We start from the raw sequence: 18,390 nt of genomic DNA, 5'->3' as shown, positions 1-18,390 counted from the left end.
AACAAAATCTTGGTGTGTTGAACATTTATTCATTTAAGAAGTTAGCTTCCTTCAACAGTTATTAATATAGAGGAGGGCTTTATTGTAGGCATTGTTCTGCTGTACAAGTCTTCAACATAAAAATATGTTTATACAGGTGGTCATTCACATGGTTCCGTTTCTAGTTATTAGCTTGCTCCTCTGTCAAACTGGTCTGCTACCTGTGAAGGCTTGCTATTTTCTCCCCTTCATTATTTGGAAAATAAAAAAAAAAAAAGTACATCGATACCATTTTTCAAACGTAGGAGTTAGCAGAATTCTGCTCTTTTTTTTTTCCTTCTTCAGTGCAGAGTGGACTGAGATTCTGTCTGAATTCCGATAAGCGAAGGCGGCTGCTGGCCGCTAACCGTGGTCAGCACCGGCCTGGGGTTTAGACGAGGAGGCATGGAATTAGCTGGGCGGATGAGCGGCGGGGGAGGCTGGTTTAGAGTCGGCCTTGGCTGGATAAATCGTGCCTGCTGTTGCAGTGGTGGAGGCTGACGATGGAGAGCAGGAGCAGCAGGAAGCGCCGGACGAAGCAACGGGGGCGGCTGGTTTAAAGGTGCCATGGGAGCGGTAGGTGCTGGAGCAGATGCCTGTGCTGGAGGTGAAGGGCCTAAACACTGAGTGGCCGGAGTGCTTTGTGCCTGCACAAAGGACAAAGACAAGACTGCGTGAACAGCCGCCCCAGCCAGAGTGCAATGCAGTTGGGCTGCCACTGTCCACTACACAGGAAACAGCATTTAAAAAACAAAACCAAAAAAACCGAGAAGTTACTGAAAAGAAATCGCCAACCAAAACATTACAGACAGCAGAACTAAAACTATTTATGAAGCAAGAGTCTTCTTCTAGAACAAGAACTGTACTTTAACAATAAAACAGTAATGTGATTGTCACTATGAAAGGTGCAGTCCTGCTCCCCGCTGGTTAACGACATTGGCTGAAGTTCTATGCAAGCTCATCATCATTCTTTAGAATGTGGTTTGTCACACCAGTTAACCTTACATTATATCACTAAATGAAATGCTGTTCCTCAACCCATGCTTACTTATTTCTGGTACACAAAACACACCTCATCTTCTTCATCAGTGCTCTTTCCTGATGGCACATTAGAAGTATTTTTTGTGTCCTCCCCTAAAGCAGAAGCATCACCATTAGAAGCCAGGGTTCCTTGTTCCGCTTCCCATTCCTGCAATACCTCCTCTAAGTTAAACCGACGCCTGTAGTTTACAAAGAAGTTCTTCACTTGGCCAACAGTCTTGTTGCCAATTACATCTGCAATAGCTTGAAAATCTTTACCATATTTTCGGACACCTGGAAGGCAAAGTAAATAACATAGCTGTGAAGAATCAGTCAGACACAGCTACGTGTGATGTATTTAAAGAGAGAACCTATGGGACCTACAAATCAAAAACTTGCTAATTCAGAGGCCTTCTCAATTAAGAGAAGGCCTCAACTTCCATTCAAACAAAATATTTTTTTAATTGCACAGCTATCAACATACAAATCAAGAACTTTATAAAAAGGTCATTACCCACTCTTCTTCAAGATCCTGGCTTACTCACCAAGCCTCCCAACCTAAAACCACAGAGATCTGGCCTCTGACAAATAAAGCCTCAGTGTGCTTCCAGTGTGGGCAGAAGCCCAGGACAAGTTCACGATGGGTGAGGGAGCATGACCAAGCCTGTGCATATAGCTGTAAACAGGGTATAACCCTAGAAATGTCAAGTGACAAACATGGGCAGCTTCTACGGGTTCCCTCTGTGCCAGCTGCACGCAGACATTTCTTTACCCACAGCTTGTGCAGCAGAAGGAGAGATGGCAGCAGCTACCGGACCAAACGCAGGGCAAAACAGTGGGACAGAGATCTGTAAGTCACCAAACGCCGCTCATTCCTGCACTTGTGACATGCAGGACTGAGCCTACACAGAGCAACTGGCAATGCATTCAAATTTTTTTTTTTAAGCTTTCATTCACCATTTGAGTTGGGTATAAGGATTCGGGGTTTTGGGACAAGAACCTCAGGGAATGTAAATAAATGTAAGCTATTGGTGTCTGTTTATAAGACAGCCGAGTACAAGTCTTCAGAATCAAATCCTCCAGCAGGAAGGTGCGTGACAGAAGATCTTTTCATCATTACCACACTGATATCTGTAGCTCACTTTTGTTTAAAAGCACTGCATAAGAAAGTCCCAATAAGTACTTTTTAAAGTTCTAAAATTACATTTGCATGTAACACACAAAAAACCCCCCACACTCAAGTAAAACATTCCATATGTTTAACCTAAAATTGGAATTATAACTTAAAGCTTGTTGATTTTTTCCTCAGTTGTATTATGTGTCTAGTTTCTCATCTCTCCCATTTAAGAAAAAATCCTCAACTCTCCAGCTTCCTAGAACAAAAATGTTAGCTGCACAAAGTACATTTTTAATCACAAGTGTCTAACGGTTTGGAGACTAAAAGAAAGAAGAGAGTTTTATTTGCGAGTGAGTAAACAGAAGACTAATTTTTTGCTCTCAACTGTGCATGAGTGAATTACAATTTTACTTCCTCTATTAAGCTCCTGAGAACTGAACTCATTCAAAACATACTACAGTGCTTAGAGGACAGGCACTCTGTCTCATTACAGGAAAAGAAATTTAAGTCTGATTTAATGCCTCCCTTTAGAAAGTGAAGGAAAGGATTCAGAAAGCAAGAGCTATTTCAAATCTGAAAGCTATGTTCCTTTTCAACTTGACTGTGAAGAGTACAACCTTCAGCTTGCTCTGCTTCTTCTTACTTTCTTCATTAACAGGCACTTCTGATATGGCAATGCAAACTCACTGCAATCTAAGAGGAAAGTTCAGCTCCAGGATAGCAACACTTTCTGTAGCTGACACTGATGTTTCAGCTGTCAAGAGCCCAGCTACATTATTTAAGATCTTTTCTGGGGTACAAAAGAATCCATCCATTCTGACTCAAAGAACCTCGGAAAGAAAACAAAGGAACCTAGCAGAGCCACCTGGGAGGGCATGTATCTAGGCAAAGAAAAAAGGCAGGAGGGATTCAGCTCTGCGCTTTACCAGTTGTAGAAGGTGTCTGCTATACCCCTTAGAAGCTGTGTGTGTCCAGAGCACTCCATCCAGTGTTTTTTTTATTCTTTGATTGCCCTACTACTACCACCCTTACTAATTTATAATGATCATTACATATCCACTGCAATGAATCTAACATCCTGTACAATTAATCAAGTGAACAAAGTGCTCAGCAGAACAAAGCACGTCTTTGTTTAAAACTCAATTCAGTTATCTAGTGATTTTAGCCTTTTTTGTTACTATGCTGTCTATACTTCTTCATTCCCCTTAATCTGCAAAATGAATGAGCCTGTTGGCTAACTTCAACTGAAGTTGTCAAAAGTAAGGTCTTCAAGCCTATCCCCAAGCAAACAGCTTGAAAACTGTGTATCTTGCCTTCACTGAGAGCCCAATTATAAGAAATCTATGAAAAATAAAACTTCCTTAGTTTAGCTACACATGGCACTACTCATTTTTTATTCAGTCCAGAGTGTTATTTGGTATTGCTCTAGCATCACCACAATGACTTCTACAAAATGATGTAGTAAAATCCTCTTAAGCTGCACCAGAAACAGAGGATGTTCAATATGTTTTTGAAAATTTTATGCATAAGGTGCTGGCATAGCTTTTAAGAGTTGATGCCAACCCACCACCCCTTTCAAATCCATGTGCATTACTTACACATCCTTGTAAAAATTCTGTGCTAAACAGCACCCAAACTATTTCCAAAGGATATAACCTGTTCTTCAATAAGAATTATTTCATTAAGTTGCTGAAAAGTGAAGCTCAAAAAAGATTACTGCATAGTCTCACTTCACGTGCATGAATATCGTTCTCCCAGCTCATTTGAGAACAGCCCTGATCATGGGAATCATTCAAGCTCCTCAAAACTTCTTGCAGTTGCAAAGGTGCACTTGGACACATGCATGCTCACTACTATAATGCTTCATCTTGAATGTCTAACTCAGAGAAGCTCATAAATCCAAGTGTGAGCTGTCTATGCTGCTTAATGTGCAGCACAGGAAACAGTGAGACGGACACAAAAATTAGCCTGAGTCCAAGGCAATATAATACAGCACCACAATGAGGCAGAAATAGTTAACAGCAAGTTCTGGCTTATGAGAGGTGCAGTCTCACTGTGATGGGATTCCCAGGCTCCTGGCAACCACCTTATGTAAAGTTAGATCCCAGCTGTCCCAGCTGTTTACCACTGCAACACTATGGAAGTCATATACCGCTTTCATAAGTCAAATTTTGTTGTTTTGAACAAGTCTTAGAACATTTTTACAGTTGCCATTTTCATATGGCTGAATCTTATTTGGAAAAAATGATGGTGCTCCTACATTACTATACATTAAAAACAAGTTGGTAACTTAAGAACACTTCAAGGGATGAACTGATGCATTACATTCAATAACTATTCAGACAAAGTTGAACAGTATCCTGATAAATCATACTGCAAAAGCTTGTCTCAGAGGTAAGTCTGAGGACACAACCCCCACTGCAGGCAGCCACAAGGCTTATAAGATTACACACTCAGCTCTATTTTAAGGTGGGTCTTTTCATTACCTCCTCTTTAGTTACTGCCACTCTCTTGAGATTAGCCCATTTCCATGTTTAGGAAAAACAGTATAAAAATTATATTACTGCACATTATTTTTATGATTTCCATGGTCGGATTTAATGTCTAATTCAAGTAAAAATAAAATCACAGAAGTGCCACCTACCTGCTTAATGTTTATAATTTCTGTAAAATTATTAAAAACACATGTCAAAATGTATTAGTCCACCTGATGAAATAAATCTGTTTTAAGTGTACAAACTAGACGTTCCTGTACTCAAGTCAACTTCCAAGTTCAAGCCTACCATGCATTACGGTAGCTCTTAGTCCTGCAAGCACGGCTACTTTCTTCTAAACACAATGTCAGGACAAAAACCAGAATGGCTCCTTCAGGCATAAGTCTAATAGCTCAAGCACCTTCAAGCAAGAGATCAGGGCAGGAGGTTAATACCTACAGCACTCTCATTTCAGGTGGCAGACTACTACTGGGCAGCAGGTAAGGAAGGGATAATAAAATACTTGGTTCCTGATATAAAGGTTCCCTCCCATTTCCATTTTATACAGTGGCAAAGGAAGGGAACGAAAAAGGAGACAATACAGGTAAGAAGCACAAGTAAGTTACATTAAACCAGATTTTTTTTCCAGAGGCCTGATTTCCCCACCCTTAAGTACTGAGACTGACTACCTTTATAAAAACATGAAACACTCCCTAGAGAAGAGACTAGAAGGCTAGAACTCCTCTCTAGGGAGTCATCACCAACCCTTATTCTCTTTTGCCCACACCCCAGTTTTATCTACCTTTTATTTACCTTGTCGGTCATAGTGCAATATCTTAATAAAAACTAAGTGTACTCTCAACACTTCCCAAATGGTTTGAATCCTTTCACACAAAGGCAGGCACCACGAACCTGAATTTTCCCCATTTCTCCACCAAGCATTCTACTTACTAGGCTATCATATTAAAGACAGGCATCTCCTTCAGTTGCATTTGGGAACAAAATAAAGTGAGCTTGTTAGGAAAACCAAGAGGAAGAACTTAGGACAGAAAACATTTTGGAGATGCAAATCCCATTATGAGGCATGTAAGTTGAGAGGTGTGACTTCAGACACACCTTGCTTTTCAGCATTTCCATTCACACTTCAAAATAAACCTCACTTTAGGTTCACTCATCTGGCTCATAACTAACAGATAAGGCACACCTGACAACTTTACACTTATACCCAGATTCAGCTGAAGACTTTATACTAAAACTCAGTATTTTGTTTTAAAGGTGAAGAACACAGTGAAATAAAGCAGATGTGTATAACTGAACTGAATATCTCCATCTTAAAATAAATGATATACAGAAGTGAGCCAATATACAGTGTCTTCGATACAGAATTAGGCTCTTCAGATATTTCTCTTGGATGTTCCTTGATCAGGCAGTGTATATTAAACCCAAGGCAAGAGTCAGTTCTCATTCATATAAATATCTGCAGATTAGCTGTATAAATAGCATACTAGAAAACGGTGTTTTTTCTCCAGTAAGACTGTTGGTCAAGCATCCATATCCAGCTCCAGACTCTTAAAAGGTCTCCCCTGGGTAAATATCTGCTCTTGTGTTCCCTTATGAATAGAGAAAAGTAACTGTAAATCAGTTTTACTTATACTTTTTCCTACTTTAAGAACAGAGAGATTTCCTAATAAGTGTTTGCTTCAAATTTTATTACTTCAACTATTACCTCTGTTTTCCACTGTGGATAAATTAATGTAAGGTGATTTAGAAGATAACTGAAGGGACTTTTCAACTTCAGTTGTTAAATCCAGCCTAGTTTTTCTGTTTGAGATTTAATAGGGGTAACTGAAAGACTAGTGTCATGCTGATTGAATGAGTGATCAGTTTTACTTATACTTTTTCCTACTTTAAGAACAGAGAGATTTCCTAATAAGTGTTTGCTTCAAATTTTATTACTTCAACTATTACCTCTGTTTTCCACTGTGGATAAATTAATGTAAGGTGATTTAGAAGATAACTGAAGGGACTTTTCAACTTCAGTTGTTAAATCCAGCCTAGTTTTTCTGTTTGAGATTTAATAGGGGTAACTGAAAGACTAGTGTCATGCTGATTGAATGAGTGCCCTAAGAATTCTCACTAGTTTTGCTGTTTTTCTCAGTGATTTTTCTTCTAAAACCAGATAAAGTTTAGTTTTTCATTAGAGGGAAATACAAACATAAGCCTGAGTACCTCTTCAAATCCTTCAGATTTCAAAACACTTCTACTATTAACATACCTTGTACTGCAAGAAGCTGCTCTTCTGTGGTCCAACGGGCATTGATTTTCTGATTAGACTATTAAAATTAGAAAAATGGCACAAAGATCATTAAAATGTTTCAACAGCTGCAAAATATCTGAGCATCAGAATGTGTTTTATTTGCACTACATTTTGCAACACAAGTAAAGATCTCTTGTAAGACATAAATTTATAGTGTAAGATTGCTTTCATGAAGAGGAAGTAACATTTAAGGATTCAAGCTTAGAACTACACTAATAGCTTTCCCTCTTGCAGTTCTTCATATCAGCTATATATGACCTTTATGCAGACAGAATTTGAGTTTGTAGTTATATTTATCTAAAATTTTTGGACTTGGTGTCTGGAGAGTTTTGTACTCATGTTATGTTTCATATCCAAGCCTTCAAAACAAGCAAAAAGAGAACTTCAGTAGTAATAAATCAATCGTTTTAGATGTTCAAGTATATGTATAGCCATTTTTCACAAAGTATTTACTGCCAGCAATATACATTAGCTACTTCTGATCCATAAAAAAATCCACATACATCAGAGGTCAAATCCAGCTCCTTTTTGTCATGTACAGATAGGACTTTTTCAGTTTTTTCTGTTTTGTCATTCAGTCAGTTGCCATAAAAAAAGCCTACCACTAATTTCTTGTAAAGGAGCCAGACTCACCCCTGCATGTAATTCAATGGACCCTGTTTAAGCTGCTGAAATGCAAATACTATTGCTGCAAGCAAAACACATTTCTGTAGCTTCCCACTAATGTAAGTGCAAGGCCACAATTTCTTGTATTTATTCAGATTTACCTCAGGAGGTTTGAATTCTTCAATCCCGCCTTCCATTTTCTGTTTAAGTGCACTGTTTACTTGCTTAGCATTTTGAACCTTGGTCAAAAACAACAAAGTTAATCAGCTCCACAAAGAAAGTTGGTCACTTTACACATATATCTTCACTAGGATTGCCACAAGTGTACCTCCTAAGTTAGAAAGAGAAATATTATGGTTTAAGGCTTCACTACTTTTAACTGTTAAAAGAAATAATAATTTAAAATTACAGCACAGTTTACTATGGAGAGAAAAATATTTAAGCCAGTCTTTCAGAAGAACAGTTTGTCTGTAGGAATATTAAAAGTAGGACACAGCAAGCAAGTTGTGATAATGATGCGTATGTTCTTGAAGAATGCAGAATGTTCTAGACACAAGAGTTGGTTCTTAGAAATCTAAATGAGATGTACTGTATACATTAACTTCTTCCTTCTCAAAAAAGCATTTTGAAGGAAAAAAATATATATATATTTATGAGAGGTTTTCAGTTAGTTCCTTCTGACAGACTGCTTTTTTTTGACCCTAGATCATCATGACTTCTTTGAGGATGACTCTTGAAATTATTTCAAAGATTTAAATAAAATATCTTAGTCTATGAAAAGGAGAGCGCTTCCAAATCGTATGTATACACAGTTAGTAACCACTTAAACATGAGAGTAATGCACATAAGGTAACATAGGTAAGAAAAGTTTTGCATACTATGGTGCACAGCTATTACAAGTGTTCTTAAGTATGGACACAAAAGCAGACAACTCAGTGGGGAGATTCCAAAGGCTGCATCCCTGAGAGCACTGCAAGAAAAAAAGAGAAACACAACCTCAAGGCTGTAACTCACCTACACTCAGGCTAAAGAGGAAACCCCACCTATGCTATTTAGCCCCAGAGACCTGCTGTGACAGAAAGAAGCATATTTCTCCTGCAAAAGAATACAAGGGAGCAAAAACCCCATGATTTATTCACTCCATGATTTGCAACATGGCACCTCTTAGCAGTCTACGAGGCAGAAATTCCAGGAGATAAGCCTTGACTTTGTAGCCCCATTGCTCCTAGAAAGCAAGCATGCACATACTGCTGCACCCTCAGAAGCTGAACAGATTCTGTGTTTCAACTTTAAGTGCGGAAAGTTAACTACTTCATGCGAAGAACACAGGCAATTCCTCTCTTAGAGGTGTAGACCACACAGCTTTTCTAAATATAATAAGCAGAAAGCTCATCAATTAAAAAAGAGAAATAACTAAACCCATGACTTCTGCCCACATACTTTCATGGTATGTGGGGAAGGACATTCAGAAAAACAGCTACAATTTTAAACACAACAAATAAAGCTTCCTCTGCTTCACTGGTCTTATTCTCACTTGTCACACAAATAGTTTTCACAAGTTAAAAAAAAAGAAAAAAAAAGAAAAAAAAAGAAGGGACTTTGGTTTTCTCCTGTCCCCAAATCTGTAACATAATTTTCATGCCACGCTTCTCTTCTCTCCTCTTTTCTTTTTTAAAAAGGAAGTATTCTGTTTCATGTTATCAACAAGAGCAGATTAACATAAAAAACAAAACAGAAGAATAGCTAGTCAGCTAGTGTCCAGCATTTTTGGTGATAGCTGTGGAACAAAATTAGAAATGCTCACATTAAAGAAGTTTCAGAATCTTTACAGACTCTTCACAATCATTACAACCAGAACAATCTGAGATGAAAATAAAACAAGACCAATAACCCATGGTACCTGTCGCTTTAATGAGATTAGTTCCATATCCAGCTGTCTAAGAATTGTGTTGGCTGCATTGGGACTACAGGAAACAGCTATCACATCTTCCTGGGTCAGGTACATGCCTTTTGGTGGACGGCATTTGGAACGCTGAGAATGGTGGCGATGCTGCAAGCTCTGATATTCTCTTCTACCCAGACCTATTTTGCTGGTCTGAACAGGCTGCTCGTTATTGCCCTTTAATTTACAAGAAATAAATCATTAAAGAATAACAGTATCTTGTATACAACTTCATTCTCTAATAAAATATCACATAGCATTGTAGTCTCAGGACAAAGAAAGCCTAAATTAACATCCTTCTCTGCACATTCTAATCAAACTAAGTCTTGCAGATGAGCTGATGGAGCATGACAGTAATTTGTTGGGTAAGCTTGCACCAGACTTTGAAAGTCAGTTTTCAAAACTTTTTTTTTTTACATGGTTAGAAGTACATTAAATGGTATAGAAATCATGGTGTAAATACTGTGAAAGAGGGCAAAAAAATCAAGAAACTTTTATGGACACAGAAGGTAAAGAACATATATATATATATTTACATATTTAAACAGAGTAATCAGTGAATTTACCCATTTATTTCTGGCCAGATATGGAGAGTTCAAGGTGAAGATCAGAGGAGAATGAAAGTCAACCAGGACAGGCAAGAATGCACTGCTGCAATCACTATAGAAAATGATAGCACTGTTTGCTTTGGGAGAGGATTTGAGATTTGGAAGAGAAAGGATGGATGTACTTTGCAATAATTATAAAAATTAATGTAATTTAGCAAACAAGCCTTTAATGTTTCTTTTTTCAAAGGGAAAGGGATGGCAAAGAGGAGATGAAATTTTTGTAACTGCTGTTTTGATGTGTCTGGATACCTAAAAATGTCAGCTTAGTCTTCAGTGGGCATTGCTACACAACAGCGAGTCTGTATACATGTGACTTCCATAGAACAACTGGGTAGGTTCCCCACAGACCAGGAGCAGAGAAGTAAAAATTACTTTCCCCACAAGGATTTTAAGTTCAAAGCAATGCCTAGTACCAAAACAGAGAAGGGATTCAGGCTTTTTGCTACTTCAAGCAGCTCCCTCCTATTCCTCCAAGCTGGCATCCATGCAGGTTAAGGGGAGGTGGTAATTTAATCATAGTGGAAAGAAACTGCAGCAGCCATTATTATGTTCTGTAGCATTGGTACAGATCAGCCAACAGCATTTTGCTTTTCTATGCTTGACCTTCTGCCACATCCTTTTCCCGGCTAATGTAACAGCTTAATCCAGCCCACAGACTTCATAGAGGCCATCTTAATAGCACTTAAGATACTGGCTCTTCCTTGGAAAGTTGCTAGAGAACCTTACATCTTTAACATCTAAAAATTCCAAGGTTAAGTTTATTTCTGGCCCATTTATTCCATTTGGTTTTTGGTTCTGCATTGCTATTTCAGTCCAAAATTACAGTTCCTGTCTGTTCAATCTGGATTTCAAATGAAAATATTCTCTCAAGCTTTTTTTGTCTTGCCAAAGTCTGTTTGGCTTGTTTTAGTTTTCACTGGTAACAAAGTTTCCATGGCTCCACAAGTTCAAGCAGCATACTCAGTTGTATTTTGCTTAGGAAGTGAAAGGACACAAATCCTACCAGAAATAAGAGATCACAGAAACATCTTATGTTGATCCAAATATCTCATCAGAAACTACAAGCCTATTTGTCCTGTTCCTAAAAGTCTATGAACACCACCCTACTTTCATTCTGCTTGTAGTAATTCAAACAGTAACTAAGGAAAGTAAATTGAACAAAATAGCCCTTATTTAGAAGTGGCTTAGGCAGCAACTCAAATGAACATTTCAAGTACTTTGTTAAAATAGCAGAATGAAAAGTAAAAAGTTTCATTATTAGACCTTGTGCCATTTCAAGTTCTAAAAACCATATCTTGGCATGTTAAAAAAAAAATTAAAATATCTTATTCAGAAAAGGATAGTTGTAATTGTAATTTTCTCTTCCCCCCGAGGTAGTTAAAGCAATACGCTGAAGGTCACTGCAAAGCTGAGAATGAAATGTAAACCTATCAGTCTCTTCCCCAAGATCATTTTTGGTAGAACTGCTAAGTTTTCTTAGTCCTAGACACCTCTTAATGGGAAAGCTGAGCTTTTGAACTATCTCTCCTCTCGTATTCTCAAGCAATATGAACTGTTGCATTTTAGGAAAATCACAAACACATTAAGCTGATCAAGGAAACAATCAAATGTTTACACCCTTGTTTTTCTAGTCTAGTTCATAATTTTTTTTTTTACCAAAATAACCCCCAAAAAAGTCAAAACTTGAACATCCCCCAAACACAGCACTTACTTGTAATGCTAAAAGTAAGTACTCCTTAGGGGAGACAAAAATGTTTTACTCTACATTTATTAATAGAAAACATCTCAATAAAGCCAAGTATTAGTTGAAACACCACCTCACTGTGGCTTTGAAAGAACAAAGAAACTGGCATTTAATTTTAAAATGCAAAGAAAACATTTAAATCTCAAGAATTCACAACCAGTAAAACTGTAAACATATTAACAAGACAGAGGAAGGGGGAACATTGCTTTACCAGGTAACAACTGCATACATCTCTTGAAAAACTTGGAGATGCATTTATATCCACAGAACAGCAAAAGTATATGATAAAATTTTGTTTCAATCAGAAGTTGTCAAGATCTTGATCACCTAAAACCCCTGTGATTTCAGCAGGGTGCAAGCTAAACCTCTTCACTAGAAAGTAATATTTTGCACAGTAACACATTCACAGAAAACAAACTGACATTCACCATTAAGGTATCCGTTACCTCCTTTTTGGCTTCTTTTTTGGGATCATAATCACTATCATTTCCATCCATTGGATGAGCTTCTTCTACGTCATCATCACTGAAGACAGATAAGAAGCTGGTCATTTAATCTAATTTTAAACCTCGAATATAAATATGTATCAGGCTAAGACAGAATGGTCTACTCTAAAGTATCTACTCCAAGTACATGGCATCTCTTAGTTGTCTGTAGTTTTCAAAAGAGAGCTGTTACAGACATATTTCCTTTATTAAACCCTAATAATTATTATTATAAAAAACAAGCAATCCAAAACTATAGTTTCAAAATTACTTTAAGCAGGGCTGGTACTGCTGTCAGAAAAACTGGTGTTGCCTTTCTTCAGTTCAACCACCTGCGCCAGCAAAAGCACTTAGATGGTCAACTATACCAAGGCTAAAAATAACCTTTCATTTGCCTCATTAGTTTTAATAGATCAATTTTCAAACCACTTCACCAGGTGGATGAATAAACACTTTTTGAAGTCTATGGGGAGCAAGGGGGGACAATATAAGATGGGAAAACACAGGACTGCTTTTTCACCAAAGTGCTCAAGATCTAGCAATTTGGGGCAGGTGGGGAATAAAATCTGCTCAATTAAATCAAAGAGAAATTGTTGAAAAGATAAGTCAGCTTAGTCAAGTCCAATCCAGTCACTCACACCATATAATTTCTGAATATATGAATGTAAAAACACCACAAAATCTTCTAACTATTACAAAAAAACCTCAAAATGCTGCATTAGAAGCAAAATAATTTTCTTCTGCAATTTTTCAGTGAGAGGGTCACTCAGTAAGCATAGGAATTATAGATTTCAGGAGCTCTTTTCAATAACATAATTAAATAGACCCTTCTACTCTAGCTAGGCAGTTTTCTGTAAATGTAAAATGATACTTTACAATATAAACATGATTATGTTACTTATACATTCAACATATTAAGTAACTTTTAAAAATGCAAGTTCATACTCAAGTACACCAAGTGCAATACAATTTAAGTTTCATAGTAACTGGAGGAAATCTCATTCCATTTCATCCAAGATAACTTAAGACTATTTTGAGTTCTAATTCTCTTTGACTGATAGCAGTTTTAAGTCTCATAAAATAAGATTATATATCAAGTTTTATAACAAAAACAGTACTTAGGCTTTCTAATGGCTACAGCTCTTTACAGTGGTTGATCTTTCAGTTTTAATTCAATTCTAGTTTAAAAAAAAGAAAAAAACTCAGAAAGCCCCCACATCCACAAAAACAACCCCTTCTTCACACAATAAGATAAGGTTAGACTTCTCAAATAAACAATTGTTTCTAACCCACATTCCCAGACTTCAGGTTTTTTTAAACACTTGTTTTTAGTTATCCATTAAAGCACTCAAGTATGTTATTACAACTCACACTGACTGGAGTGATACAGTTCTTACAGCACAGGTACCAAAGCCTTTGCTAAAAGCAGAAACATCACCACCATGCTCAAACCTAAAAAAAAATGGTTCACCCTGAAACTTAATGGCTGGAAATTAGTCTGACATCTCTACCTAGAAACACTTTAGTTTGTGCTTAGCTACTTGAAAATATAAAACTCACCTGTCGCCTTGATTATTTCTATTAGCTAGTTTTCGAGCCTGCCGATCCATCAAACTTGTCCTAGAGCGAGTTTTTTTCCAAGAATAGTAATATTTTACAAGGCTTGCAATAGTCTTGTCTGGAAGCTAGAAGAATTAGTTAACATATTAATACTTAAAAAAAATAAAATTCAACCCAAGATTACAATTCTGCTGTATTTACAACCACCTATACCCAAATAATTTAAATGTGTGGATGAGCTGGAAAGGAGGGATGTATCTCATACACATTTTTTAAAAAGGGGGTGGGAAAGGGAGAGGCTTTTTTTTGTTAAGAGTGAGAAAGCTGTAGGTCCAAGAGACATGATTAAATTAAATGTTATATTCAAAGGTTGTTCCTGAAGGCTCTACAGAAATCAACAAGAAATTTTCACCCAACAGGAGCCTTTGTTCTTACAGCACCTGAAGCGTTTAATGCTTCTGGTTAACATATTACTTTTTAATATATTACTTTACCATTTGCTGGATCCTGTGAAAGCTCTTTCCATGGAAGCTAAATGCTTGTTCAAACAGGACTTTATCTTCAACTGTCCATTCATCAGGGAAAGGAGTGAAGTTAGGGAGATCCGCAAGGGACTTCTCAATATTGTGTTTATGCCAGAACAACATGCCAAGAGCCTTTGAAAAGAAACAGTCCCTCTTTGGATTTAGTCAACTTTCTAAAATGTTGAGACAAGTTAAATAAAAAAGGCAGCTTATATATTTAAAACAAAATTTGACTATCAGAATCCCCTATCCAAATATATTTAAAATGTTATTGGCTATGTACTATATGTTACAAAATTCTCTTTGGAGACGATATGAAGAGTGAGTGGGCACATCTGTACTTCAATAAAGTCTGAAAGCTAGACAATTTAAGGTTGGCATGGCAGCAGTAATTCTGAAGCAGCATGAACTAGGCTGATAGGTTCAAATCTGACCTGATTTCTTCCTTCACAAGCACTCATCACCTACACAGTTCCTTATAGGTTTTTAGGCCTTTATTACCAGACCACTCAAAAAGGAAAATAAAAATACTTCTCAGCAGCCAGAGGTTCATCCAAAATACAAGTCAGAAAGTTCAAAGTGAGAGCAGTCTTTCTGTAACTCACTAAACCACAAGTAACAGTATGGCTACTTCCATGTCATGTGTACCTAATAAGGAATGGAAATTTAAATATACTTTCTTATATAATTTAATTTCTCAATATCCTTAAAAAACTTTATGCTGATTAGACTTTCTGCCAGAAAACCAATGACAGACTTAATGGGAAATGCAATCCACTTGATTTCAAACATACAGTGCAGACATGATCACCAGTTGTTCAACTCTTCTAACCCCTGATTTTACATCTTCTAACAAACCCGGAAATAGTAAAACTCTTCTCTTGTTGAAATGGCAAATGACAAGCACCTCTTGCAAAGATATTTTCTATCCTACTTTGAACAGTCTACAAATATTTTGTACCAGAAGTTGTTCTGAAAACTAGCCTTTTTTTGCAGATTTATTTTGAGATTCCTCAGTTCCCTCTCTCCCCTAACAAAAGCCAAGCCATAAACAAAGATCACCAAACTGTAGGTATTCTGGACTTTGTAACAGTGGCAGCCTCTTCTTCAGATAGTAGTTGACTAGCAAGTCTTTGCTATTATGAGTTTCCATCCTCCAAAGCAATCATACAACTTGCTTCCACCTGTACACAAAATACTTTTTTTGCCATATGTAATCTCACTTTTACACAATCTGGTTAATTTATGAAGAAAACAGCAACTGAACTAAGTGCAGACTAGCAAAGTTTTATCCTGTACTTCCAACAAGATGCTGACTAAAATTTATTTTTTAAAATGTGGATTTGTTTGTTATCTCTAACCTAGAATTTGTTTGTTTTCCTGCCTCTGAAAAAACACTTAAAGTAGGTTTCCCTCTTTTTTTTTTCCAAATACACAATAAACCTTTCCAGTCCTGTCCCTATCACAATTAGTGGTTCATGATTGTACCCTATTTGAATTCTAATATTAAGCATTAAATTTGGAAGCTGCCTTCCTAAGAAGTTCTTCAGCTAAATATACACACACAATTGCATGACATGCCCAGTGTATCAAGAAACATACCAAACCTTTCAAAAGTGCACATTACAAGCTGAGCATGTCATGAAAACAAAGAGCTCAATCTTTTGCAGAGAATCCAGACCACAACTGTGTGCAGATCCATTTAACTGCAGTGTTTGCTGCCGTGCCTGAAGAGAAACAGCGTTAATTAATGGTAACCAAGGGGAAAAAAAAGAAGAGTTGTGTTATACTTTTATATTTTAAAAATCCTTTAAATGAGCACTCTCGTTTCATAGCACTTACCTGTTCCACATTGTATCCATGTTTTTCCTTTGCTATCGCTATATATTCATCCACTGTAACAAAGCAATGTCAGAATTATTCTTTAGTACTTTTAGTTCTGCTACAAGGTGACAAAGAATTTGCCGTGAAAAGCATGGGAAGACTGTTCTCCCATGTTAAAACATTACGTAGACCCACGGTCCCCAAAAAGTTAAAATATATTCATAGCTTTATTAATGAAAAACAAGTATTTGATACAACATTTATTTTTTTAAGCCTTTTCCACAAGCTAATTCTCAGTGAAAAAGATACTTTCACATTTTTACTACAACAAAGCCACAGAAGCTCATCATTTATTTATTTAAATCAGAGGCTAGCTGGTTATTGAAAGGTTGTCTTCTTGGAAACCACTCTGAAGAACACAAACACACTGGGGGGGCTGTGTCCAGACAGCTGGGTCAGTTTTAAATTGAACTATTTCTACTGTTCATATTTCCAAACATGTTAAAAATTAATGTAAAGAGATCCTTGATCAATGATTATGCATATCATCAATACTAATACAGTTTTAGCTGACCAACATTAACCTTAACCATGGCATGAAATCAGTTTTCAATAGAGAATATGAAAATTCAATAATTAGGCCATCAAATTTGCCAATAACATTTTAAAAATCATATCTGGCCATACTAGAGTCAGCTTTGAGATGAACACTTTCCATCATTTTGCAATTAAGTCCTCCTAGTTTTCATCTTCAATGGGTACTTTTCTGATTTTCAAAAAAAACCGAAACTCTTCCCATTCACCTTTTACAGTTCACAATTAAATGGCAACTAAATATAATTGAAATGAAGTATGACTGAGAAAAGGAAATAATTATATCCTCATTATTCAAATGGACCAGAGATGTCCTTGCCATGAACTGCTGCAGCAAAGAGGTAATTGTACTTTAAAGGAATGAAAGGAGTGCTTGATAATCATAGTTGGAGTATTCTATTTCTAATTGTTTGGCAGCAGTAGAAAGTATGCTCCCTCAAATGTAGAGGGACACAAACCTCTAAATACTAGCAACAGGTAGAAACTGTCCTAAGAACCAGGTTCTCATGACTGCATCCCCAAAGCCAACTAGGGGAGTATATATAACATACAAGAAATCCTAGCATAGGAGTTTAAACTAGTTTAAACATATATTTGATCACATTTACTCAGCTTACTCCTGTATTTCATGTCACTTTTGAAGGGAGAAAATTATCATTTTTTCCTGATAAAACAACAACAATAATTTCCCCTTGAACTGGGCCTCAACAAATCTTTTCTGAATGTATCTACTGCAACTCCTTCTCTTCTAAATTCAGAGCATTGAGTTTCTCATGTTTTGATGTTTTATTCTTTTATTAATGATTAAAGGTTTTACAGACACTGATGATGATATAAACACAGGCAGTGTGATTTGAAACAAAGACTTAACTACAAAATAAATCCTTTCCCTGGAGTTCTCTAAATTAATATATAAATGAGAAGATTTGTATTTAATTTACTAATTTGCAGTTGCACTGTGTGTAAAATACAGAGTGAAGAGGCACACCAGAAACAGTCATACTTAAGCACCAAAATTCCTAAGCAGAAAAGAACTTACACTTGGCATCTGGAATACTATGATACGGAGACCATACAAGCATCCCTCCATTATCTTTATCAGTATATTTTGTGGCACCTGTAAGAAAACAAGTCAGTCTCAGTATTTATAAATACGACCTAGAGAACAACTATTCATGGAACAAGTAAGTGCAAGTCAGCTATATTCAGAAATCTAGCCCAGCTACTAGGAAGAGGGAGAAAATAATTAATTCTGCATTATTTCCTTAAGATATGGAATGGCCAGGTTTGAACACTACTCCTATGAGGGTCAGTCAAAATAGGATATTAGGCAGGATCCTGGTTACCCTAATTGCAACATTAAAGCAGAAGGCTAAATTTGGCATGAGTACAAAATGTAGAGGCACTTGTGTTGCAACAGTCCTCCAGAAGTTATGACTGTCTACTAGTACTCTAATGACTTGGCACTATCATGGGAGTATCAGGATCTACCATGTTAAGTTAGGCTTTCTTAAAACAAAATAAACATAAAAATGAGATGGGGGTAGAATACAGTCA

The 18,390-nt window shown here is 36.8% G+C and overlaps 1 protein-coding gene across 1 annotated transcript; it reads right to left on the bottom strand.

Annotated features, from left to right (window-relative positions):
- Positions 1–320: 320 nt before the first annotated feature.
- Positions 321–17,945, bottom strand: RCOR3 (REST corepressor 3). The gene is made up of 10 exons (XM_010000941.1): positions 17,873–17,945; positions 16,258–16,310; positions 14,386–14,547; positions 13,892–14,016; positions 12,293–12,371; positions 9,453–9,671; positions 7,714–7,791; positions 6,905–6,962; positions 1,091–1,332; positions 321–665 (listed from the first exon to the last, which is right to left on the bottom strand). The coding sequence occupies exons 1-10, from the start codon at positions 17,913–17,915 to the stop codon at positions 321–323; spliced, it is 1,404 nt and encodes a 467-aa protein (XP_009999243.1). The 5' UTR covers positions 17,916–17,945.
- Positions 17,946–18,390: the final 445 nt, after the last annotated feature.

The sequence above is a fragment of the Chaetura pelagica genome, unplaced genomic scaffold, assembly GCF_000747805.2.
Source record: "Chaetura pelagica isolate M959 unplaced genomic scaffold, ChaPel_1.0 scaffold161, whole genome shotgun sequence".
In the NCBI taxonomy this organism is placed as follows: domain Eukaryota; kingdom Metazoa; phylum Chordata; class Aves; order Apodiformes; family Apodidae; genus Chaetura; species Chaetura pelagica.
The sequence above is the reverse complement of the archived record's forward strand: the minus strand, read 5'-3'. Positions and strand labels throughout refer to the sequence as shown.

Excerpts from the sequence above, each read along its gene's own strand:
- RCOR3 (XM_010000941.1), bottom strand. The coding sequence starts at position 17,915 with ATGCTTGTATGGTCTCCGTATCATAGTATTCCAGATGCCAAGT. Across the intron at positions 7,792-9,452 it reads TAATCTCATTAAAGCGACAG|GTTCAAAATGCTAAGCAAGT; the intron begins GTACCATGGGTT and ends TTTTTGACCAAG. Across the intron at positions 1,333-6,904 it reads GCAGCTTCTTGCAGTACAAG|GTGTCCGAAAATATGGTAAA; the intron begins GTATGTTAATAG and ends TTTGCCTTCCAG.